The 26,791-nt window shown below is 36.2% G+C and overlaps 5 protein-coding genes across 6 annotated transcripts in view; 2 read left to right on the top strand and 3 right to left on the bottom strand.

Moving 5' to 3' along the window:
• LOC107573654 (protein N-lysine methyltransferase METTL20-like) overlaps positions 1 to 4,545 on the top strand; it is a 6,239-nt gene extending 1,694 nt beyond the window's left edge. Inside the window, exon 4 of the mRNA XM_016260096.1 lies at positions 4,337 to 4,545. The gene's annotated coding sequence lies outside the window, so the exon portion shown is untranslated. The remainder of the gene's footprint in view (positions 1 to 4,336) is intronic.
• LOC107573663 (protein N-lysine methyltransferase METTL20-like) lies at positions 2,702 to 4,414 on the top strand. Its single transcript, XM_016260104.1, has 3 exons — positions 2,702 to 3,021; positions 3,164 to 3,294; positions 3,946 to 4,414. Exons 1-3 carry the CDS (start codon positions 2,735 to 2,737, stop codon positions 4,299 to 4,301), a joined length of 774 nt encoding a protein of 257 aa, XP_016115590.1. The 5' UTR covers positions 2,702 to 2,734; the 3' UTR covers positions 4,302 to 4,414.
• Positions 4,546 to 4,569: 24 nt separating the features above from the next.
• Positions 4,570 to 8,362, bottom strand: LOC107573671 (protein AMN1 homolog). Its single transcript, XM_016260115.1, has 7 exons — positions 8,076 to 8,362; positions 7,834 to 7,960; positions 7,632 to 7,761; positions 5,683 to 5,900; positions 5,119 to 5,175; positions 4,922 to 5,033; positions 4,570 to 4,837 (listed from the first exon to the last, which is right to left on the bottom strand). Exons 1-7 carry the CDS (start codon positions 8,102 to 8,104, stop codon positions 4,764 to 4,766), a joined length of 747 nt encoding a protein of 248 aa, XP_016115601.1. The 5' UTR covers positions 8,105 to 8,362; the 3' UTR covers positions 4,570 to 4,763.
• Positions 8,363 to 9,064: 702 nt separating this feature from the next.
• Positions 9,065 to 17,823, bottom strand: LOC107573628 (uncharacterized). Its single transcript, XM_016260067.1, has 4 exons — positions 17,706 to 17,823; positions 10,000 to 15,632; positions 9,850 to 9,909; positions 9,065 to 9,598 (listed from the first exon to the last, which is right to left on the bottom strand). The coding sequence occupies exons 2-4, from the start codon at positions 15,572 to 15,574 to the stop codon at positions 9,435 to 9,437; spliced, it is 5,799 nt and encodes a 1,932-aa protein (XP_016115553.1). The 5' UTR covers positions 15,575 to 15,632; positions 17,706 to 17,823; the 3' UTR covers positions 9,065 to 9,434.
• A 4,236-nt stretch (positions 17,824 to 22,059) lies between these two features.
• On the bottom strand, positions 22,060 to 26,583 carry nfybb (nuclear transcription factor Y, beta b). 2 transcript variants are annotated; one of them, XM_016262529.1, is made up of 7 exons: positions 26,481 to 26,583; positions 25,550 to 25,646; positions 24,495 to 24,628; positions 24,083 to 24,280; positions 23,859 to 23,937; positions 22,638 to 22,717; positions 22,060 to 22,539 (listed from the first exon to the last, which is right to left on the bottom strand). In XM_016262529.1, exons 2-7 carry the CDS (start codon positions 25,644 to 25,646, stop codon positions 22,507 to 22,509), a joined length of 621 nt encoding a protein of 206 aa, XP_016118015.1. In that variant the 5' UTR covers positions 26,481 to 26,583; the 3' UTR covers positions 22,060 to 22,506. The 2 variants fall into 2 exon arrangements, with proteins under 2 accessions (XP_016118015.1, XP_016118022.1); XM_016262536.1 differs by lacking the exon at positions 26,481 to 26,583 and adding an exon at positions 25,719 to 25,948.
• Positions 26,584 to 26,791: the final 208 nt, after the last annotated feature.

Genomic DNA, 26,791 nt, shown 5'->3' with positions numbered 1-26,791 from the left:
CAGGGCTTGACGCTTACTTTTCTTTTTAGGAGCACTTGTGCTCCTAACTTAAAAAATTTAGGAGCACGTTCAAAATTTTAGGAGCACCTTCTAATTAATAATCCAAAATGTTATCAAAAAGTAGCCTTCCCATTACGAGGTAATATTTGACTCCTCTAACTTTATTAAAAGTATGTCATCTTTTGTCAAATTCTTAAATTATATTTTATAAGCTTAACAACAGAATAAGAGTAGAATAAGAAACAAGTTAAAAATCAAATGAAATCAGTATTAACAAAAATAATTTGTAGAGGTGGCACAGAAGAACACAAAAGTGTTGTTTGATGTACTTTCAGACATTTAATGAGGTTCAGAAGTGGAATGAGTGCAATTAAATCCATAAATCCATGATGATATTAATGTTTTAAATATAAAATTTTGAATATAGAAATATTAAATGATTTAAATAACTGAAAAGATACTTTAAAAATGAAACTAAAACTGCCAGCAGGTGGCGGCAAGTCACTGATTTTTATCACTGAATCATTCATTCAATTGATTCATTCGAACGGCTTATTCATTCAAGAGTGACTGTCTTTATGAATGGGTAATCATGAATCACTGACTCACTAGATTCGTTTAAAAAAACTGTTCGTTCATAAACGAAACACCGCTGTGTTTGAATGGAGATGCGCAGCGGCTGAGCTGTGACTTTGTTTTTAAACTATTTTCGAAATATTTCGAAATACAACGAAATAGAGCAAAATCAGACAATAGTGTTATAGTCAGACAATGTAAGTAACTTAAAATTAACTTCTTGTTTATTGAATTGTATTGTATTAAATCAGTTATCACATTTACAAACTCCCTTAAAAATCATTCAAAGCTGTCACTCATCATCTTAGTTCATCGCGAGCTCACATTTATAATCAACGAAGCTCTCTACACTGTGTGATGAATCTCTTATTTACACCCTGTCTACACTTTGCTTATGAAGGATTGGTGAGATATGTCTGATACATTACTCGACGCTGCAAAAACACGTAGAAAGCTTTGAAGCTTCCCTGAGCGCAATCACAAGTATGATGATGATCGGGTCAGTCGCACTGGTGCTCCTAAAATAAATTTCATAGTCGCACGCAGTAGTTTTCAGTCGCAAATGCGACTGAAATGGTCGCACTGTCGAGCCCTGCCTGGTGCTGATTTTTGAGCAGTCAGTCAATCCAGATAAGCCTACACAGCTCCATGCTGGAGATTTCTGAAAATAAGCACCATATTTGTTAAAATGTTGTAAAAGATTATGAAAAAATTATTTGTTTTGATCCCCAGAGTTTCACTTTGTACATACCCGAGCTTTAAAAAGAGATCTACTATCCCAAAAGTCAAGATCCGAGAGAGTGAGGGGACTTAGAGACCTAAGAGTGTGCCGGCTCACAGGTCAGAGTCCCATTCCCGGTCACTCCAGAATCCTGATGTTGAAAGGCTTCTTCTTTCTCCTCTCCACTTGGCCATATCCACGAGAGCTCTAGAAAGTGAATTGAGATACTGTGTAGGTTACTCAACTGCAAATTGTCCTGCCTTTACACAAAATTATTTCACACAACCCAGACAGTTTGAACCTAGCATGTCAGAGGGGCACAACAACATGGAAACAATGTCTAATGTTTATCTGTTGCTATAATCTTTTTTAACTTAGTTACTTGACAGTCAAGCAGTATCTGGCAGAAGGGGTTTGTAGTGTTTACTCTTTCATAATAAAAGAGAAAATATTCATTATAATTGCGATAAATGTGCCACTAATGCTGTCTATTATTAATTTAGTGCACAATCACCAAAACTACATAACATACCTTTTGTATCCTTGGTTATTGTTGTTTTTCCTCCTTGCGTTTTGATTTCATACACACTCAGTACTTGACACTCTGTCAGTTTCCTTACTGAGCAGGCAATGGTGTTGAAAGAAAAGCCATGACAGCAGGTCTCTATGGTGACTGTCATATACAGGATGCAGAGAGTGTGTGTCCAGCCCACCTCTTCACTAAATAATCATTTTGTGAACTCACAGGACTATTTCTGGAAGGTATGTACAATGCTGAAGATTTATCATATACCTGCCAGAGCACTGTTACCGGTCAATAACAACAATAGAATAGCCTATATTGTTCCATGCAAATTAATTTAATCTATTTATCCGTAATTATTTAATAATTCTATAAATTATTAAAATAATATATAATATATATTATTTGAAATGATCGGTCGGTACAGACTTAAAATACACTTTTAAAACAGTATTTCTTGAAGTACGCGTGTTTCCATATGAATATATCAAATTACCATGGTAATTCCATGTTTTGTGTGAAATAGTATCAAGGATAATTATTTATTTTATTCTTTCTCTCTTCTGTCCTGTATTCATGTTTACAGCCTTTTAATTTAAACGAGTACATTTGAAAAATGTTATTACCATGCTAACATGTTCCAAAAGGGTGGTAATTGGCAAATACATCATCCTTTAGTATTACTTTTGTTGTTATTCATTCCAAGTAAGCTTTTTGTAGGATGTTTTTTCAATTGTTTATGCATTCAGAACATGTACAAAGTTTAGAAAACGTTAGCATGTATTTTCAGTTGAGCGCTCTGATTGGTGAGATTACCTCGGTGACGTTGCACATGCGCCAAGCCTGTCTGCGCATGCGTGACACACATCATGTGAAAGAAACGTAAACCGGAGGAACTTTGATTCGTTGTAGACATGTACAGAAGAACAATCCTGTGTTTTCGCGGTCAGGACACTTTAAACGCATTTCAAAGAGGAATGTGTTGTTTAATGCGTCGATACGTGAGCGTCAGATCAGAGCATGATATAAAGAACTTCATTAGAGATAACACAGAAATAGTGAGTGCCCAAAGTTTGACCCCAGAGATTTCTTTAAGACTCTTCACCCCCACCTGTCGGTTCTGGACGGAGAGACCTGAATCGTGGCCTTTTCCTGATCCGTACTGGGCGATATATTGGCCTGGTGGACAGGCGCTGGCTAGGTAACAGTGTTCAATTAACAAAACATTAGTAATAATGAACGCGACGGTGGATTTGAGGTTTGTCACTGTAAGATACGTTCCGTCTACCTGCGTTATTTTGTCGTTTTTATTAACGATGCAGCTCTGGGGACTGTTTTCTCAGGTATCTCTTAAATAACCCCGAGGTGTCTGGAGGCAGAAAGGTGCTGGATCTCGGCTGTGGTTGTGGAGCATCAGCCATTGCTGCCAAACTCACTGGAGCTTCCCTTGTTGTTGCCAATGACATTGATCCAAGTGAGCTTTGTGTTTCTGCAGCACCTCATACCTGAAATAAGAACTATTGTGATTTATTCAATTCAATTCGGCGAGTAAACGTCCTTATAGATCATCCTTCTTGCAGAGTTTATCATAAATTATTGAAAGAAATCTAGTGGAATGTCTTTAAAATGTGCAACCATTTAAAAATATAAGATTTTAAAATGTATTTGTAATTTATTATTTTTTTATTTATTTGTTTTCAACTAAAATAATTGATTTTATAGGGGGGAAACGTTAAGGTGTAAGGTGTACCCATTAAGTAAAAAGTGCTAAAAGTATTGTTATTATTTATAAATATATATATATATATATATATACATTTTCTTATGGTTACTCCATTGCCATTTTTTAAAATACCAACCCTTACACAGTTATAAGGGTCTAAAGCGAAGTCTGAAACTAAAACCATAAATTAATAAAAAAATTCTCATTTTAATTTAGTTGAACTTAATGTACTAAAATCTGAAATAAAAATTAAGAAAAACTATATATATATATATATCAATTAATAACTATAAAATTATCCTTTTATTATTTGTCACACAACTTCCTGCATGTTTGTTACACCACACTGACTGACCAACATAAGGTTTATAATATTAAAAGTGCTTTGTTTTATTATTGCAGTTGCTGCCGTTGCCACAAAAATGAACTGTGAACTGAACAATTTGGACCCTTTACCTTGTGTGACAGACAACATCATTGGCTCAAAGCCCGATGACTGGGACCTCATTCTTCTCGGAGACATGTTCTATGATGAAGATCTGGCTGATCATCTGCATAAGTGGCTCCAGACATGTATAACCACACACGGAACACAAGTGCTTATTGGTGACCCGGGACGGGCTCAATTTGAAGGCCACGACATCAGAAAATTATTACATAAACTGTCTCGCTTTGAGCTGCCCGACTCGGTCAAAGACGAGAACTACGGACTAACAAATAGCACAGTGTGGTGCTACAACTATAAACCTGATCTATAACAGCTAAAGCATTCACATGTAAGCAAACTATGGACATAAATACAACCTTATTACAAGAAAATGCTAACATAAATATATAAAATTGATGCTTAATTGGTGTTTAATGGAACATATTCTGGAGCAGATTACTGTTATTTCGTACATGTATTTTATTTATTTATTATGTGTTATAGTACAGTTGAAACGTTGAAAATGAAAAGTAGTTAAACAACAATTTTACATAAATATATTCAGAAATATTAAATTACATTACTATGCAATTAAATTACAAACACGAAAATGCTGTAAAAATGCATTGATTTTATCTTTTTTTTTTTTCATCAAACACTGATGCTTTGCTTAGTAAATTTGACAAGGATGATGCTTATCTTCCTTGATAAGTGCATTACATTTACGACAATAGAGTTGATGTGTTGTAGTTGATGTACTGAAGATGATTCGTAGTCACAGTCCGCAGTGTGATCAGTACACAGTCCAAGACACTTGTTGGATCTTGTTGGGGCCAATAAAGTTTTGGAGCGCTTCCCTTGATCTATCTAAGAGAGACAAAGATGTACTGAAACAACATTTCTGGACAACAAAATGTATGTTGCATTTTATGTCGGGGACCATGTGGCTACCTGTAATCAGGGGACATCCATGGAAATTGAAAATCCTGATGTTGGCACAGTTTGCAAGAACAGCAGTCACTGCCACATCAGTCAAACTGCGACATCGTATCATCTGTAACTCCTGTAACAGTAAATAATTAATTAAAAATAATAATACTATATTAAAATTGTCTTAATGGAAAAAAAATTTAATCAGTATGCAATACCTTTAGGCTATGTGAACAAACTCCATTTGCGAGTCCAATGACCCCTTGATCAGTTACCTTTAAATGGTGTGAATGTAAAAGTAGTAAGTATTTGGTGAAAATAATAAACATCAATGTGCGCAAGCAAAAAGTTCCCAATTTATTAAAAAAGGAGTTAGTGCAGCATTATGATTTTGGTATATACACTACTCATCAAAGTAAATTTTTTATGTTTTTGAAAGAAGTCTCTTATGCTTATTTTATTTAATCAAAACTACTGTAAAAACAGTAACACTAAAATATTATTAAAATCTAAAATAGCTGTTTTCTATTTTAATATATTTTAAAATATAATTCATTCCTGTGATGGCAAAGCTATTTCAGCAGCAATTACTACAGCCCTCAGTATCACATGATCCTACAGAAATCATTCGTATATGCTTCTTTTTCTTTTTTTTTCAAAAATATTTAAAAAAAGAAAATCATTCGTATATGGTTGTTTCTTTCTGTTTCAAAAATATTTTAAAAAGTCATAATCATTCCAAACTTTTGGCCACTAGTGTATATATGCTATATGTAAATGACCTCTGTCCCAGAGAAGTAAATGCTGTGCAGCATCCTGCAGTTCTCTCCCAGCTCCAGCAGAGCTCTGTCACTGAGAGCAGTGCAGCCACGCAGGGAGATCACTTCTAAATATTTGCAGTGTCGCGCCAGAGCCCGAATCCCTGAATCTGTCACAGCCGTGCAGCCCGTGAGATCAACTACCTGAAGATAAGGGCAGCGGGATGCCAACACCTCTAGACCTGGGAGAAAGACAAATACAGCAGAAGTTGATGTCTTGAACAATTTTATTTGACCAACAGTGCAATCAGATATCAATTTCAGTCTAAAATTTATGCTTGGGTCTTATATTCTAAGATAACGATAATAAAGGGGAAACGATAATAAAGAGGGTCTGACAGTTGCTTCCTGTGTTATTATTAGTCAAGTAATAAGTGCACTTTTATTTCAGTGTATATATATATATATATATAGTATCTTATGTTCAACAAGACTACATTTATTTGGTAAAAAATACAGTGAAACAGTAATGATGTGACTTCAAACAACTGTGTTCAGTTTGAATATATTTAAAAAAAATAATTATTGTGGAGGAAATTTTATTTCTATCTGAAATTAGTATTATTTGCTTCACTGTACTAAAGAGTGTTCTTTAGACTGTCTCCCAGTGCTTCAGTATGCTTGAGTTTTCGATGAGCTGAGAGATAGCAGGAAATCTATTTGATGTGTGTGTGTGCAAGACAAGTGTGAGACAGAGATGTTATTTTAGTTTCTTAGATGTCCTGGGTACTTAGAAAATGATGGAGGACACAGTTGAACACATTAAATGGATATATATATATATATATGTATATATATATGTTGAATATGCATTATGATTGGATGAGATCAAAGCATCCGCATTTGATAAGGGTATAAATGTTGAGTTTGGGTGTTTCCTCTTTGTTATTATTATGGCATGACGGTAGCCTTTTCTTGCAAGAAAATAAAACTTCAAAGGACTTTTGTCTCATACCTTTATTGAAATGGAAAATTGCCACGACAATTATTAATGTTGACAGTTGTGCAGCTTAATATTTTTGTTTATTTTTTATCAATTGAATGCTTTCCTTCTGAATAAAAGTATATATATTTATTTATATATTTATATATAATTCAGAAAGGAAGCATTAATTGATCAAAAGTAATATTCTTATGATTATGTTTTTAAAAGAATAAATATACATTTATTTAGCTCTAGACAGATCAATATCCAATTATTAATTCTTCTGGGACCAATAAACTTTCCAGTTGATCTTGATTAATAAATAAAGCTGAGCATAACTAGAAAAAAACTTTGATGTTACCTTAAAATCATTCCATCAATATTGATAATTAGTTCCCTAATATTTTCAGGTTTAACCATAGGGGCACTGTTATTATTTACACTACACACCAATTTATATATTTATAAACTGATTTATTAATAACTGATTGTTGTAATTTCAGTGCTATTTTAGAATTAGTTCAATTCTATTACTTTAAACTTTCAATTACTAAAAAATAGTAGCTTTAGTTACCAATAACAACACTAGGTAATTTGCCAACTAATGACCACACACCACAAATGAACCAGCACTAATTTGTGAAAAGAATACTGTGTAGGAAAATTTCAATTAATCTATTATTATCTACTTCGTATATTAACTGCAATATTTCTCTGATATTATGAAGTGCTAGATGAGTGTTCGAGTGTGAGGCCTGCTTCTGCCTGAATATGAGGAGATGACATGATGACCTGCTTTGTTCTTCCTTACTTAGGAAAAACAGGATATTCGGAGAATTTCAGGAATGGTATAAAAGCAGAGAAGCATGCTTATACTTATTTTTAGCTCACTGCTGTATTGTCTGACCCTCTTGCGAGAATAAGACATTTAAAAGACTCTGTCTCTGACCGTGTTCTTGATTTAAGAAGAACATTTCTACAACAATACCCTCAGAAGTGATATCTGCACAGCCTCTTAACAGGATTGTCCTCAACTGTAGGCAGTAGATTTGTTTAAGCGCAGAGTCCGACACCTTGCAGTTCTGCAGATCCAGTGTGTGAGTTCCATTGTGCACGAGCTGAAACACAAATCACACACATGAGCACTGGATATGATCATCACAAATGCCCTTGCGATGGGGACGCCTTACCTGGCTGATGTTGGAGTCAGTGACCGTGCCATAAGACATCATTATCCGCAATAATCTGTCTTTAACAGCAGCAGGCAACATCCTGATCTCATACTCCTCAGCATGCTGAGCAACAGTAAAAGCGCACCTGTGTGCGGAGAAACATCAGTCAAAGATCTGGAATTCATGCTACAAAAAGAACAGAATGAATACTGTTAATAGTAACACGCTCGTCTAGTAGCACTATAATTTATGTTACTCACAAGCTCATCAGAGAATCTATGGTAGCCATGATTTGGTCGTTTCCAGTGCGGTTTATACACGTTTATATGGCTAACTGCGAAGATATATGTCATATGCGTTCGTTTTGTTTTCTAATATGATCACAGCGTCAACTTTCTATCATTGTTTTGGTGTTCTCTCATTCGCGAGGAACGTGCCAGAGTGGGCTGGTCTCAGTTACAGCATTACGTCATTCATAAGCGACAAACATAAGCGTTCTTTTATTCTTCAACATTCTTTTTTTAATTTATACGTGTTTTGCGTTTATTTCTGTGAAGGTTTAATATGTATCGTAAAATGAATATTTATCTTAAAATGAACCTACAAAAGCTGTGTAAAAACGCCAGAGCCTCAAAACAAATATTTGATTATTTTTCTAGGTTATGGTATTGCCTGTGTCTGGGAAGCTATCTAGTCTATTGCCAAAGTGTTTCTCGAAATGTAATGCACTTTCCCTCTCACAATTTCACTTGTGTTCTCGGAAATAGTTACTATTAAAGTAATGTTTGCTTGTTTGATCACTCTCTTCTAGGAAGAACTTAAAAACCAGGAGCAAAATTAAATGTATTTGTAACTGTTAATAAATAACAATTTGTCCCTCGATATTCTCTTTGCCACCGTGAAATTTTCTCATTCTCTTAAAGTGTAGATACAGCCGGGAAGTAAGAAAACACACAGTTCATGTATTCTCAATACTTCAATTTATTCACAGAAATACAGATCTTATATAGGCATGTCGAGGGGAGTTTTACCCTCTTAACCAATGAAGATAGGCGGACATACCCATACAGGATGTTTTGGCCAAGAACATGTGTTTTGTATAAAATGGCCACATATACAGAAAAACATGTACATATTAGGAATAGACTTCCTGGCGAAGAATCCTGAGAGGAGGGAGAGTGAGAGGGAGAGGGAAAGAAAGGAGGGGTGATAAGAGAGAGGGGAGAAAAGGAGGGGTGAGGCATCTAAAGACAGAGAGTGTTTTCTAACAGTAACCAATGTTTTTTTTATTAAAAGGTCTATAAAAAAAGATTGTCACATTTTTACAAACCAGTGGAAACCAAATAATAGTACCACAATATACAGAATAATGACAAACATCTTGAAAATGTTAAGTATAAAACATACACAAATACTGGAGGACTTGGTTAATAGCAGCTTTTGAACTGGATGACCAGTGTGCAAAAGATGCATTTATACTATAATACAAATAATCAAGTTCAAGTAAACAGTAAAAATGTATTTGTTCACTTGGAATTTGCATCTGTTGAGCTTTATCATTCACAGGAATTAAACGCATGACAAAAATAAGCTAATTTGCTTTTATTTTAATAGAAAAATCAAGCTCTTTCACTGGAATTCAAGCTCTGCTTGGAGGCAATGTCCTTCTTTCTTTCTTGATATTTATTCTTGAACTCTTGGAAAAGGCTACATAAACCTGAGACATTGGTGGACTGGATGAATTGAGTGTGCTTTTTCTTCAAGTGGCTGAAACTCCAAACACCTGCAGATAAACGAGTACAAAGTCATTTAGATGAGCCAAACAAAGTTATGTGATGGGCAGATACAGGATTCAATTCAGACAATACACCCGGTTTAAGCTTTAAAAATTCAATGTTTTTTTAAACCTGCATTATCATTATTTTCATCAATCAGTATTCAAAAGTGGTACACTGCAACTTTACTGTAGCCTATAAAAGGCTAGTACAAATTTGTTACATTTCAAATGAACAACATGAATCTTGTGTCCAATACCTTGGGTTGGCACATGGCTAGTTTTCATCCTTTTAGCTTTTTCTTCTGGGCCTGACATCCCTGAAGAAATAGGAACAAGAATTTAAAAGTATACATTAGGTACAACATAAAACAATTATAATTGTAATACTATATATTCTCAGCAGTTACCATTTCGCGTACTCTGTGATGCGTCGCCTTGAGCGCAATTAAGTTCAGCTTCATCTTCAAAGTTAAAAGACTTTGGCAATACTTTGAATTCCAAAGCAGGACCCTCATCCAATGGCATCAAAACAGGGTTCCCCAACTCATATTTACTTTTCCTCACATTCTCGGGTGAATGAAATAATTTGGATGGCACAGTCTTCCCTCTGATTATATATTTATTCATAGACATTTGTGTTGCATTCTTACATTGTCTCTTTTGCATATTTCCTTCAGCCAAATGGGCGTCACTCTTCACAACAGCATTTGGACTGAAAAGTTTTCTGACTGAAGTAGATGAAAGTCCATTTTTGCCGAAAATGGGACGCAAGGGGAAGATTTTATGCTGAGCCATGTTTTGCAAGATTGCTCTTCGTATTCTCTCTTGCCTATCCATAGCATCTTCATCTTTTGTTTCCACACATCTGCGCTTCTTTGACTCGCTCTCGTCTTTAATCTCCTGGTGAGAGTTTATAATTACTTGAACAGTTTTTGGGGGTTCTTCATAACTTACTTTCTCTTTGCATCTTTTAGTTCGCTTTAGTTTGTTTCTTTTTTCAGAAGACGACCCATACAGTGCAAGACATACTGTATTAGTCTTCCTCTTCAAATTAGGAGCCGGGGTGTCTTGCTTAATCTCATTCATAAGAGTCACGTTTGCTGCACATTCTGTGGGCGATTCATTTCTTTTCTGCTCTGAAGTTTCAGTCTCTACCTTACAGACCTCTTCGGAACTTGAAATGTCCTTCGCAATCTTTGCCTTGTCCGTAGAAGGATCGTGCAACAATGGGTTTTTGCCCTCAGAATCGTCTGTGATTTCAGAATCATCTGTTCTTTCAAGAGCAGCATTATCCATTTCCACTCGTTCACATTCACCTGGACTGTCTTTTTTAGTCTGCACCTCTAAACTTGTGCTGTGGGCCTCCGTTTTAATCTCCTTTTCTCTCAAATCAGCTTTTATCTGGCACACGCACACTGAGCCATTTCCATATTCTAACGTTTGAAACCATTTAGCCAGACAACAGTAAGACTCCACCTTTTCACCACCAGAACTTTGATATTTCCACTCTTTTGGCTTCACATCTTTTAGGAGCACTTCTTTTTCAGACTGGAGTTCCGGGATTTGAACTTTCACCTCGTCTTCAGTGGCAATATGAAGTGCAATATCTTTCTGCAAGTCCTTATCTTCCATCTCACCGGCAAACCATAGCTCAGCCATTTCATGTGGGAGAACATTGACCTTAATAGAATTTAAACGGTCAATCTTCTCAGTCTCCTCTTTGTTCATGTTCACAGGACGTTCTTGACTAGGTTTTGGATCAGTCTCGCATCTCACTCTCTCATCTGTGAGCATACAGTCAATTTCAGGCATTTCTTCATTGGACTTGATTTGTATTTGAGATGGTTCTGCGATCACAGGACAAAGTTTCGGTGGACTTTCACAGATACTTTGGCTTGTTGATCCATCAGTCAACCCTGGACTTTCAGCTCCACCAGTTTCTTCCAACCTCCCCATGTTTATCTGTTCTTTTGTTGATACTGTGTCATGGGGTGAATTCAACAAGCAGGCCTTGTGTATTGTCTCTGGTGGTGCAGCGATGTCTTTATTTTCCATTATTTGACCAGCAAAGCAGCGCTTAGCCACTTCATGAGGGAGAACATTAATCTTCATACAAGCTGAAGTGTCCAACTTGACAATCTCTTCATTCATTTGCACAGGAAGTTCTTGATTATGTTTTGGATCAGTGGCGCATCTCACACTCTTATCTACGAGTACACAGTCAATTTCAGGCATTTCTTCATCTGATTGCACTGGAGATGGTTCTGCAAGCACAGGATGAAGTGTCAGTGGACTTGCATAGCCAACTGAGCTGACTGATCCAGACTGATTGTCTCCATTACAAAAATGCTCATTAAGCCTTGATGTTGCAGTTGAGGTTTGATGCTTGTTTTTCAAAAGGTCAGATTTTCCCACTGCCCTAACCAGATGTGTCATTGTGTTCAGTGGATGTATTATATTTGATTGGCAATAGGTTTGTTTCACAACCACTGGTGGTGTGGCAGTGTCTTCATCTTGCATTAATGGACCAGCAAAGCATTGCATAGCCACTTTGTGAGAGAGAACATGAATCTTAATAGACGTTGAAGCATCCATCTCAACAACCTCCTCTTTATTCATTTGCACAGGGAGTTCTTGACTAGGTTTTGGATCAGTCTCACATCTCACAGACTCACCTGAGAGTACACAGACAATTTCAGGCATTTCTTCATCAGACTCATTTTGCAATTGAGATGGTCCTGCGAGCACAGGATAAAGTTTAGTCGGACTTGCATAGTAAATTTGGCTGGTTGATCCATCAGCCAATGCTGGACTTTTGGCTTGATTGCAAACAGGGTCATCCAGCCTTAATGTTGCAGTCTTTGGTGATGCAGCAATGTCTTTATTTTCAGCAAAGTACTGTTTAGCCACTTCCTGAGTGAGAACAATAAGCTTAATAGAAGATGAAGCATCCATTTCAACAGAAGATTTCTCTACAGAAAGTTCTTGACAAGGTTTTGGATCAGTCTCATATCTCACGGCCTTATCAAAGTCACTGTTAGGCATCATTTCGCTGGATTCATTTTGCGCTTGAGTTAATGGAACAAACTCCCAATTTTCAACCACAGGACTAAGCGTCAGTGGACTTGAGCAGTCACTTTGGCTGGATGATTCAATCAATATAGGACTTTCGGCTCCAACACGATTACAAAAACCATTGTCCAGTTTTGATGTTCTAGATAACCGTTTATGCTTTCTTTTTAAACCACCATGTTTTTCAATGAAGTTTTGATGCTTTAATGAAACATCTCGTTTTTCCAATGTCCTCACCAGATTTGTCATGCCCTTCAGCAGATTAACAGTATTTGGTTGACAACTTGTTTGTTGCTCATTAAGCTTTGGATAGAAATGATCAATCACTGGTGGAGATAGAGCATTCGAGAGAACAGGAGATTTTTCACATCTCTCATCGTACCTACTTTCCTCAGAGGACATGTGTTCTCCTTGTTGTACTTTGTCTGTAATTTCCGTTGCACCCCGTTTACGTTTAGCTAAAGATGGCTTATAAGGAGCTGATAGCAATGTCCTTAGAAATGTAGATGCTGGATATTTGGTCTTCTCCTCTAGCCTCTGCCTGCTTGTTCGTTCTTCTGTTGATACTGTGTCAAGTTCTTGGGGTGTGTTCAACAAAGATGCCTTGTGCTTGTCTAGTAATGCAGCAATGACTTTATATTCTATCAACTTAGTGGCTGAAGCATACATCTTTTCAGTCTCCTCTTCATTCATGTGCATACGAAGTTCTTGACTCCGTTTTGGCAAGGTCTCGCATCTCACATTCTTATAGAGGACAGCACAGCCATTGTTATGCATTTTTTCACTGAATCCAACTTGCATTTGAGAAGATAACACCATCACCTGTTCTTCTGTAACCACATGAATGGGCTTTGGCGAGTTTGTACAGTCACTTTGGCCAGTTGATTTGGGCGACACAACACTTTTGGCTCTAACATCATTACAAAATTGGTCATCCAAATTGGATGTTCCAGTCGGGACACCATGTTTATCAAAATCCTTCACAACAGTAATCATGGCCTCCAGAGAATTTGTAATAATTGGTTGACTGTTGGTTACTTCTGTAACCTGACAATTATGCTTTGGTGAGCAGTTGATGTCAGTCACAGATGCAGATTGTCCATTAAATGAAACAGGCACGTTTTCATATAGACTCTCATTGTTTGATGTTGGTTTGTCTGCTGGTACTTTGTTCTCCACCTCTGAAGGTAATTGTTTGCACCTAATCGATGATGGTTTTTCAGTGGCTTCTTGCAATTCGCTTGGTGTTTCACATGCCAAGTTTTGTGCTTCGTGTTCAGAGAAATTTTGAAAAGACTTATAAAACCAAGAGTGACCACATTCCTTGTCGATGTCATTAACGTTTTCATTAAGATTCAGCCAAGATGACTTGTACGTCATCTTCGGTGGCTCTTCGTTTTGTTTTAAAACGTGAAAATTCTCGATGACTTTGCTACGTGCATCATTTACAATTTGCCTCAGTATCACAGGCTCTTTCATCGGACAGTAAACAAAAACTTCTTTCATTATGCTTTGATATATGCCACTTTGTACAGCTTCAAAAAACTTGTGAAAATCCTCGTTCCAGTAAATCTTTAAGATGTCCCTCCAAGGATCAATTTCATGGATGTTCTTCTGATCCCCATCTTCCATTTGCTGAATCACGGTCATTAAGGCCTGCAATCGATCTAATGGCCATTCAATAAAATGAACAGTGTCCAGTTCAACAGTTTTCTTGTCTGTGATGGTGCAGTTTTTATTTGTCTTTTCAGCCAGTTCATTTTGCATTTGAGTTTGAACAGACTTATTTTGTTCTGCAACCACAATTTTCAGCTTCGGCGAACTTGCGCAGCAACTTTGGCCAGTTGATTCATCAGCCAAAACTGGACTTTTGGCTCCAACTACATTGCAAAGTCTATCATTCAGCCTTGGCTCTGCTGACTTTGGTCGTTGATGCTTGCTTGTTGGATTGTTTGGTTCTCTCGTTTGGTTCTTCAGATTAGCGTTGGCCACCAGAGGATGTGGAATATTTGGTTGATGGTGTACAGTCTCTTGCGCAGGCGTTACATTCATTTTCATATTAACAGATTTGTCTGAAACATTAACAGGTGCTGTTCCTATAGGAGACAATGGCGTGACAACGGCAACAGCTCTCTGAGCAGCATTATTCGGTTGCAGGTTCTGCACACATGTAGAAAGCGTCTTTACATTATCATTTGACATCTCAGCAATTAACAACTGGTAAGGGTACCCACCAATCAAACTACTTTGACCACGACGTGCGTTTTCTGTTAGGGGATAATATTTTAGATCAGATGGCAAGCTCGGCCTTGTTTCTGAGGAGTCTTTTGGCAAATTAGTAGGAGCATTTGCATGTTGCTGCCTGCTATACAAGTTGCTAGTGTTCACATTTCTTATAGCTTCGTTAAGACTTGTAGTGTCCACTGTTTTAAACTGTTGTGAATTATGTGGATCAACTGCTGAGGAGGTAGTTTGCTGTTGCATGTATAAACTGTTAGTTGAGTTGAAGGCACAATGTGACATGTTTGGCCAATTACTGTTGGGAGCACCTTGTAGATTTATGTTGCTAATAGGTAGGAATATCTGGCAATTAGAGGGAATGTTCCACAGAATAATTTGGGAGTCCTGTTTTCCTGTTGGCAATGCATGTTTTGAATTAAGCATATTTTCTTGCGCAAGATTTTTGTCATTGGTAGCTTGAACGCTACTAGTCAAAATCTGGTCACTGGTTGCCGGTTGGATTGTGCAGGTGAAGTAATTTCCAGTGGCACTTTGTCCAGGATATGAGGGACTTGCAGTGTAAGGTTGTAAACATAGCTGGTAAAAGTTTTGGCCCGTCCCGTCTCCAGGTGCAGCTCCTTTTCCATGCAAATTTTGCAGTTGTCCTGAATGTTGTGAATTGGCTTGCATGCTACTGAATGTTCAATTGTATCTCCAGGCAGAATGTAGGAGTGGAATAATCACTTCCCTGGAAAAAAAAAAGAAAACCAAAATATCAGGGTAACAAAATACCATTAGTATTACAAGATTCACTGGTGTTAGATTAATTCTTTGGAAGTTTATTATATCTGTTATTTATTCTATCAGCAAACCCCAGTGTTTTTCCATTGTAACGGAGGCCTGGGAGAATGAATGAGCAGACACAGAGAGTAAAAAACAAAGTAGGCTCAAAACGAGGACACTTTAACACCAAAACAAGTTCTAGTCAAAAAAAGGATTTAAGGATTTCTCTCGTCTCTACCCCTGCTGGTTCACACCATTTCCACATCAGTAATCTACACCTCACAGCACCCTTCCCCCCATTACCTTCACTAAGGTCCACTCCGCATTTAAAACAAAAGGCACCATCTTGTCCAATTGGTCCCTCACAAACGACACTTGATACTTATTCACACCAAAAGGCAAAACTCCACAACCATATGCACACAGAGCAAAATTAATTCACCAGACTGTTAAAGGAAGCAAACTGCCCTCATCACTTTCAAAACACAAAATGAGCCAAAACTGATACTACTTTTCACAATATGTAGAGTTGAAAAAGATCAAAGACTTTGCTTTCCTGTCCCAAATCTTCCATAAAAAAAGGGCCATTGGCATTCCTAAAGGTACAGAGATGCTGATTGTAATCCAACATGTGAGGAAAGCTGTAATTTGCTGACTGGTCAGTTTGAATGTCTCACATTTGGTTTTTAGTCACATGTTTAAGGAAGGGATAAAAGAAGATTGTAACGGTTACTCTGTCTCTTTTTTTGGCTGGGCCCTTTTCTTGGGGCTCTGCTCTCTCTCCCTCTATCTTTCTCAGGTAACATTGCTGGGTACAATGAGTTATTTCGGGTCTTACAATACATAAAGTTTGGTAACATTTACCATAAGTTACTTCAGCAGAATATTAGGAGAATAATTCTGCCATATGTATAATCAGACCAGTGTGTGCCACTTATTCATACATTAATCATTTTGTATTATTTATATCACTTGAGAATTGTGAGAAACTCAACTGCGAGATGTAAACTTGGAACTGCAAGAAAAGTCAATTCTGAATTTAGTGGGCAGTTGCATAAAATGCTTAGACTAGTCTTACAAGTTAGTCATCTAATTTTTATTCTTTAAGACTGGTCACAATCAGAGAAACTCGATTCATAATTAAGTCACATTGACTTGCCCCTTGTAAAGTCGATTAATATATGTACTATAAAATATGAATTGTTCATTTAAATTAATTTTACAGTGCAGTTGTATTACAGTAGCAATAAATTACTGCTTACTATTACTACTATATATATATTTTTAAGTATAATAATAATAATTCTTATTATTATTATTATATTCTAATTGTTTGGCTATTGCCAAAAAATAGGAAACAAAATTTAGACTTTACTTGGACCTTGGTGACTTGTCTGGTCATAACTTTAAGTTTGTAAAATACAAATGGAAATTGGTCTAATTTGAATCCGAAAAATAAGGCCGATTATCCTTTGGTTAACTGTTAGCTGGTCAGACTAGCTCTTAAAACTGAGTCATAACACATAAACCAAATTTATGCAAATGATCCTGTATCTTGCCATTTCAATTCTGACTTTCTTTCTTAGAAGTCTGAGTTTGTTTGTTTTTGACCCTCAGAATTGCGGGGAAATCGTCTGAATTTGAATTTGTGGGATTAAAAGTAGCAATTAGCTTCCACACCTATTGTCCTTGACTAGATGGGTGTCATAAATTAAATATAAATTACGTAAATTGCATGTTACGTCGCTTTATCACTGACCTTATGCACCAAAAATATAAGAATTCAAGAATCGAAATGTAACACTTAATTCGGTCACATCAGCACAATACCGCGGGCTGTTATAACAGAACTGACAGGAAATAGCTTTTAAATGCGTTTCATGAAGAATGTCATCTTTAATCGAATTAGTGTTTTTTTTAAGATGCCTTTAAATGCACAGACTTGACTTTGTTTGGCTCTCCAAATGTCATCACGGCCAAATTATAAACGATGGAAACAAAAAAAATCGTGTTTCCAAGGAAATACTGAACAACTTACCGAACATCCGTGTAAGAAACGCTCCTCTGTCTGTGATGAACGTGTTTCTTTCAGCGCTTTCTTTAACTAACGTTACTTTTACCAAAGCTCAACGTGAGGAATCTCATCAGGCCTTTGAAATGCAGGAGCGGCGCAGGGTTGCCAGGTTTTCACAACAAATCCCGCCCAATTGCTACTCAAAACTAGCTCAAAACTAGCCCAATCGCATTCCGGGGGGTAAAATACACGTTTTTTGGTAGGGTTACCCTGGTAAAAGTCGCATTCCGTTATTGGGGTCGCTTCAACCCGCGGCAACCGTGTTAAAATAGCACAATTCCGCGGGAAAACCGCGACTTGGCAACATTGGAGCAGCGGGACAACGGACCGTTATAGCCCGTGTTGCCAGGTCCACAATCACAATTCTTTCATTTGTGTATTGTATACTTCATGTGCAGTTTCTCCACAATTGATACAAATGATTCAGTTTTTCGCTCAATTAGGGGTGATCTGGCAACATAGTGTGACCTGAAAGTAAGCCTGTGAGGGTTTTACCTTTTTCAAAGTTTCAGTCTGCGTGTGGTCACATCTGGCTTCGGTTAGTAGGGAGAAGAATTCCCGCCTGCTCACGTTACTGCTGGAGGAATACTCGAAATATATATACACCGATTTAATTAGATTTTTAAATGTATTGTTTTTATTGTTGCGCAATTATTCATTTCCAATCTTGTCTACAATATAATGCTATCCAGTCACTGCACTCAAAACCGGAGGACATGACCGTTTTAAATGATAAAATCAGTTATTTTTGAATAGCCGACTTTGGGCTGAAACTATTAATTTATTTGAACGACCTCAATTTGATATAATACGTGATGATTGTATAGGAAAGTAAAGTAAGTGCATGAAAGCAATGGTTAGTTACATTATTATGGACCTTTTTCACATTTCCGGGTTTCTCAGCAGCGGAAGTCGTCATAGTTGGGTTAACTTGAAGAGCAGTGAATGGGAGAGTACCACAAATATATTTTTTTGCAATAGTGTTTTCATGAATTTCAATAAAAGGGGAAGAATTGAGAGAGACTGATAACGGCTTTCAAAAGAGAGAAGATGTCAAATTTACCGTCCCTGTGATGGAGAGAGGCACATGGAATAACTGGCAACTACATTTGTGAGCTTTCGGAAGTTATGAGGCTGTTAGCATGATGTTAGCTCTAAACTGCTGAATGATTCCAGTTTGTTAAAATGGTAGGAGTGGGGTAAGTTGAGCCAAAGGTCCTGGGGTAAGTTGAGCCAACGGCTCACCCCTTATTATGATTATAAAGTATTATTTTACTGTACATTACATTATATTTCATTAATTTTAGACCAAACATTTTTGATTTTGTTCTTTGTTTTGAGCTTGATTTTGTTCTGAAAATTTTAAATAAGCCTTGTTTATGGAAATTGGCCATTGACGTTTTTATGAAATTGTATTTCCCTGCAACATTTATAAGTGGGATGTTGAGTACTATTAGCCCTGAAGGTCAATTGCAGTCCATTATTTATTTATTTATTTAAATACTTATTTTTAATTATTCAATTTGAAGTTTATTTTGTTATGAAATGTTTAAATAATTCAAATGGATGGTCAGTCCATCACAAGGCTCACACATATTTTTAAGAAGTCATTTTTATTGAAATTCTCTTCCTGTGATATAGTATGAGGTGAAAATGTTCAGTTTTACTTCAGCATAATCAGTGGCACAGTTTAACTCCATGTGACTCAACTGACCCTCTCCCTGGCCAATTTACCCCTCGCTGGGGCCAAGAGACCACTTTTTTTTTTTTTGGGAAGCCATATTTTGAAAGCAGTTTATTTTAGATCCAAAGTGACTATTTCCAAGGATGTACCACATTCTGAAATGTATGTACATATTTAAATTGGACCCATTACTGTCATGTGCTAACGTTAAACACACTGTAAAAAGTGTCTCAACTCCCCCCGCTCTTCCTACATCAATAAATCACAACAATACTAGACACTGGCACTGCCATTCATTCAGGTTACAGTGGAAGTTAGTTATTCGAAGCTTCCACTTTTTGAACGCTGTAGGAGTAATTCACTCAAACTAAGCACTTTTTCTTTCTTTTTTTTACTTAACTTCACTTTCAGGGTATGATGTGATTTGAGTTTCAAAAATACAAATAAATCAAATCGCACAGTTTAACTCCATGTGACTCAACTTACCCTCTCCCTGGCCAATTTACCCCTCGCTGGGGCCAAGAGACCACTTTTTTTTTTTTTGGGAAGCCATATTTTGAAAGCAGTTTATTTTAGATCCAAAGTGACTATTTCCAAGGATGTACCACATTCTGAAATGTATGTACATATTTAAATTGGACCCATTACTGTCATGTGCTAACGTTAAACACACTGTAAAAAGTGTCTCAACTCCCCCCGCTCTTCCTACATCAATAAATCACAACAATACTAGACACTGGCACTGCCATTCATACAGGTTACAGTGGAAGTTAGTTATTCGAAGCTTCCACTTTTTGAACGCTGTAGGAGTAATTCACTCAAACTAAGCACTTTTTCTTTCTTTTTTTTACTTAACTTCACTTTCAGGGTATGATGTGATTTGAGTTTCAAAAATACAAATAAATCAAATCAAATTATTCTCAAATCACATCAAAATCTTATTGTTTATACTTTCATTTCTTTTCATATTGCTTCTATAATAATAATCGCTACAGCAGTACAATGATCAGCAACTACAATAATACATTAAAATGCATCAATTTATTATAATTTATTTGGGCCATAAAAAGCAAAGCAGTAAAATATATAGATCAGATGACACAACAACAAAAGTAAAATCAAATAAGCATAAAATACATTCTAAATTAACAGTATAATAAACATAACAAACATTATTATGATAAACATACACTTTGTCATCACATGATTGATATGAGGGTGATTTATGCATTCATATGACAATTTTATTTATTAGGCTCTAGCCGACACTTGTCAATCTTTTTTCCAGTCAACTTTTTTCACAGCTCAGAAATTTTCAAAAAGTGTTTAAAAGGCCTCCGGTCAGTTATTATCAGTTCTGACTCCTCTTTCTCTCCTGCTGTCATATGGAAAATGAAAACGAAGATTCGAAATAATATGCAAAAAGCTTTATATAAGAAATCATATTAAGACCGTTAACACATGTGATGGAAATTTCTATAGTTTTCTTTATTCTCTATTTTCCATGTTCTGTTTGCACAGGTGTTGGCCTTCAGTAGTTCTCTGTGTATATGGCTAAAACGTGTGTGTGTGTATGTATCCTCAAATACATCTCACAGTGGGCTCTATTAATAAAATATGATTGACAGATAAATAACATTTTGACAAAGCCTGGCTAGATAGCAAGATGTTTCTAATAACATGCACAAACAAAGTATTTTCACTGAGATCAAAAATTCATCCGCTTCTTTCATACATCACTGACACATAATTTGATTCATTATCCTTCTTATGAGTCCTATAGTTATGAGACCGCAGAACCCCCGCTGCTCGCCTGAGTCAGGTCAGGACACAATTGAAAGTGTTAAGGTGTGAACCGCCCCATCAGACAGTCTGGCTAGGTGCAGGCGGAGGTGGCTGAAGCGGCAGGAAGTCGTGCTGGAGGTGCGATGTCATTCAGTCTGTGTCTTTGTCATGTGGCTGCCCTCAGCAGGATGAGAGACGGCACTTGCTGTCAGGCATCCCATTGATAATACATGTTCTTTTAGATTGTATTATTATATACTGTATTAGTATATTCATTTAATGAATTTTCGTTTCCTTCTTGTATCTGTTTTCATTTTAATTAATTACATGTTTGTTTATTTTATTTAAAGTAACATATAATAACCCTGTCTCCTGAGTGCTGACAATGCTAAACAGAAACGACTTTACCAGGGAGGAGAGTCAGGCAGTATTTGTCCCTTGGCTTTTCAGTCATAAAATAGATTACAAATAAAGTCCCACATAAAATACATAATTAGACAATGCTTTATTTCATGAAATAATTGATTTTTATGATGATTTTTAAATGCCATTTTAAGTGTTCTTGAGGTAACTGATATCCTTGTTTGTTTTTAAAGCACAGTTTCAAGATTCACATTCAAGGTATAACGGTAAATTAATAAGAACATAAAAGCAAAATGAAATTCAGCAAGAATTGAACGTAAACTCATCCAAAGAAAGTCACTGACTTAAAATGGGCCACTTTGAATAAATTCTTTAGATTTATTTCTGGGCTTGACTGACAAATGCAGATTGCTTTCAAATGAGTTCTTCATGTTGAATGAAATGCATCAATACAAATTCATGAAAAAAAAAACATACACAAAAATATGAACTATTTACAAAAATGACCACATTTTATTTTAAGTGTTAACATCTCATCAAACTGAAATTACACATGCAACATGATTTTTCATCTATATAAAAAGGAGCAAAGCACTCATTCCACTAAGATGCAGGAAAATTCACATTTGTTCTATTTTATTGCTTTGACAGAGAGGTGAGTTAGTTTTGAAACCCCCTCAGGACCCCTTTTACCCCAAACCTTTAAATGAATAAAACTCCAAAATGTGTGATGAAGAACAAACAAAATAACACCCAACAGACTAGTCACGTAAAATCATAATGTGTGTGCACAGACACACGGAGCACACACAAAAACAAGCTAAACACACATAGAAGTCCAGCTCTGTGACCTGTGAGAGTCTGCTGAAGACCTCCGTAACAGAAGTGTGGAGGTCTGATTCGTGATGATTAGGTGTTGATTTCTGCACATCTTCAGGAGAACTGGAGCTGTTGCACGCCTGGGATCTGCATCAGATTGAATGTAAATAAAAGCATCATTCAAAATGCTTAAAAGTGTAGATTGAATTGTGCCATCTTTAAATGACTCTTGGTCTGCTTCTGACCTGCTGATAGGAGGTGGTGTACACCATCACATTTTGTTGCTGTCCATCAGCTGTTATGATTCCTGCAGGTAGTGGATTTGCTGAGAAAGAAAAAGATTTCATTGTGTTGGACTGGTCAACATGACATATATATATATATATATATATACATACATACATACAAGTATGCATAATAATTATTGATATTGGTAATAATTACTGTATAATAATAATAACTATTATAATGATCATGTCTATTTTCAAAATCAATTGACATTAAAATTACATTTAATTGATCATTTAATTATTAATACAAAACGTGCAGGAAAGAATACTCTATAAACAAAGCCTAATTATTTGAATTATTTAATTTAAATATAAATTAAATAAATATTGTAAATATTGTTATTTTCAGTTAATAAATTTAAAGTCAAACTGCTTATTTATTTATATAGGTTATTTTTACAATATATTTGATAAATTTGCCGTTAATAACACAGTGTACAAAAAAATCATAAATGATTAAATGCTGCTTTGGCAACTACCTGAAATAAAACAGGTTTGTTGAAGTAGGAGGTAAAAAAAAAATACTAAATGTAAAATGAATAATAAATAAGTGAATTAATTAAAATTAAAAGTTACATAGAAAAATTAAAAAAAAAAAATTTTTTCGCACAAAATATTACTGAAACTGAAAATATTATATATGTGACCCTGGACCACAAAACCAGTCTTAAGTCGCTGGGGTATATTTGTAGCAATATCCAAAAATGCATTGTAAAATTATTGATTTTTCTTTTATGCCAAAAATCATTAGGATATTAAGTAAAGATTATGTTCCATGAAGATATTTTGTAAATGTCCTACTGTAAATATATCAAAACTTAATTTTTGATTAGTAATATGCATTGCAAAGAACTTCATTTGGACAACTTTAAAAGTGATTTTCTCAATATTTAGATTTTTTTGCACCCTCAAGATTCCAGATTTTCAAATAGTTGTATCTCGGCCAAATATTGTCCTATCCTAACAAACCATACATCAATGGAAAGCTTATTTATTCAGCTTTCAGAAATATATATATATATATATATATATAATTAAATACTACAACAGTATATAAACAATAATTAGCAAATTATTAATACAGTAGTATGTATTAGTATGTACACAAAATAAATTAAATTCAAGTTTGGTTGTAAGCATCATTTCCGTACCCATCTGTACTAATCAGTTACTTACTGAAAGTCTCGTCGGTCAGCTCCTCTCCCATGCCTTCAGTTACAGTTACAGTGCTTATGCCTTTCTCTCCTTTCATGGCCTGAGAACATTCACACAAATGTCACGTCAATCAAAAGAGCTCAACCAATCAAGAGGAGGAATCCACACCTCTGACAGCCTCTGAATAAGCCTTTTGACTTCACTGATGTATGATGATGCCATTAAAACGTTAATGTCAGTGTTACCTCTCTGAATTTCTGCAGGTAGAGCTTCAGAGGCTCCACATACATGTCGAAACCCAGCGTGGACATTGCAAACAGGATGTCTTCGCCGTTTATGGTCTTGCGTTTCTCCTGATGGCATCTCTCGCTGGCTTCTGAAGTGATGAAGCTGATGAACTCGCTCACACACTCCTGCACACACTCCTTGGCGTCCTTTGCTATCTGAGGTGATGGAGAGAAAGTCTTTTGAATAACGTTTATGCTAAATTTGTAAAGTTTCACTTTCTTTAAGCAAAAAAAAAAGAAGAAGCTCTGAATAAACAGAGAGGTGATCAAAGAGCATCTTTTTATACATAAACCACATAATAACAAATAAATAAAAAGGTTTTATTTTTTCTTCGGCAAACCGAACTGACTTGCCTTAAAAATGACTTACTTTTCCAGTTTGTGGGATTGCATTTTTCATGATTCGAGCAACGTTGGCAATGGGGAGATAGATGTCTTGCTCACGTAGGTTATCTTTGCTTCCATCCCCATCCTCGTGGTCATTGAGACCCTCATCACCTTCATCTTTACAAAAAATAAATTAATTAATAATAAGAAATGTTTATCTAATCAGCATATCAGAATGATTTCTGAAGGGTCATGTGACACTGAAGACTGGAGAAATTATGCTGAAAATTCAGCTTTGCATCACAGGCAGGAATAAATCATATTTTATAATACGTATATTCAAATAAAAAAAAAACAGTATTTTTAAATAGTACTAATATTTCACAACATAACTGTTTTTACTGTATATTTGATCAAATAAATGCAGCCATGCTGAGCTAATTAAAACACACACACACACACATACATACATACAAACACACACACAAAAAACAATAAAAAATCTTAATGATTCCGAACTTTTGACCAGGAGAGTAATTTAATAATGAGTGAGTGAGTGACATGACATGTGGCCAAGTATGGTGACCCATACTCGGAATTAGTGCTCTGCATTTACCCATCCTAAGTGCACACACACAGCAGTAAACACACACACACTGTGAACACACACCTGGAGCAGTGGGCAGCCATTTATGCTGCGGCGCCCGGGGAGCAGTTGGGGGTTCGGTGCCTTGCTCAAGGGCACCTCAGTCGTGGTATTGAAGGTGGAAGAGAGCGCTGTACATTCACTCCCCCCACCTACAATCCCTGCCGGTACGAGACTCGAACCCGCAACCTTTGGGTTACGAGTCCGACTCTCTAACCATTTAAATTTTATATTTAATAAATATAAGATTCTATATATTTTTATTATATGAAATTATACAAAAATGTAAACATATCAAATTATTTATTTATATTCTAAATAATTATTTAATTACATAAAATATTACATAATAATTACTTTTTTTTTTTTTTTTTTTACAATGTATTAATCAATTAATTAAATGATAATTAAATAATTTGTAATGATTTAAATATGTCTTTAGCTTCACTTACCATCTTGAGCTTGAGCTAGAACAAAGTGACTACCAGCCATATATTCTCCTGTTATGCCAAGTTGGGAGGCATCTGTGGTTGAACTGTCTCCGTCCATCTGAAACATAAATTAAATTGTATTACAACTGTAAATTATTGATTGTGTTTCAAAGCCAAGCGAGCTGCCTACCTAGACAGCATTTATGGCCACAGTGCTCTACTATACTTGTATAAACGTATGTGGGCACGCAAAATCGACACATTTCATCACCACAGACGTACAATTATTAAGCCACCAGTATATATAGAATTTAACCTTTATTTTATTCAGTAATAAACGTTCATAATTGTCATCTGCCAGTGAATCACATAAACATACATTTTTCATTTAAAAAAGATTAACACACAAACTCCCCTCAAAGACCTTCACACGTTTGATTGTATTTAAAAAATAAAAAAGGCAGTCAGTGTAGGCTAAATATGAAATTTGATCAATAATAAGCACCAAATAAAAAATAACAGGATATATTATGTGGCTATTTTGACAGCAGGTGTGTATTTTATTGGTTATAGAGCTCGCCGGTGCTAGGCAAGCAATGTTTACACGCGCTAAATAAACACAAACCACACTTTCCCACGGAATCATTCCGATAAACTGGTCAAATGAGTTATTATAACTGATGGATGCATTAAACAGCAGAAGAGGGCAGAGAACAAGGCAGACAGGCTAAAGCGACCTCGGATTCGCTAGAATTGGTCGTAGTAAACAAAGCGGCCGTGCACGGTCACGAGCTGTTAACAATTACTCCTACAACAGCGAGCTGCTTTTCATAAAGCGCGCTTAATTTCCCTTTCTCCCCGCCAACTAATAATAAAACACTCGCGCGCGGACATTTCCATTCGATGTAACGAAATATGGGTTAGCAATCATTGGCCGGAGCCGCACACTAACCTGCGATGAAGCCCTGGTTGGTTCTCGCCTCAGCTCGGCCGTTTGGTTGGACAGAAAATGGCTGCGGGAGAACCAGTCCCTGCGCAGGGCTGAACGGTGCTGGAGGACGAGTCTCACTCGGACACTAGGTGGCGCTACAGCCCTTCTGTTTTAAAATAAAAGCGCAACGTTGACCGAGGTAGCGCCTTCTACTGGGAGTGGTTGGTACATCGCGCTGAAATCAGGGGCAGCAACTGTGCTTATAAACAAATTAAAATTTAAGCCAATAAAGTTTTTGTTCCTGTTTTATTTTATTACAGTCAATCAGTTGG

The sequence above is a fragment of the Sinocyclocheilus grahami genome, unplaced genomic scaffold (assembly GCF_001515645.1).
Source record: "Sinocyclocheilus grahami isolate Dianchi unplaced genomic scaffold, SAMN03320097.WGS_v1.1 scaffold31.1, whole genome shotgun sequence".
Taxonomy (NCBI): domain Eukaryota; kingdom Metazoa; phylum Chordata; class Actinopteri; order Cypriniformes; family Cyprinidae; genus Sinocyclocheilus; species Sinocyclocheilus grahami.
This window is presented reverse-complemented; position numbering and strand designations above follow the sequence as displayed.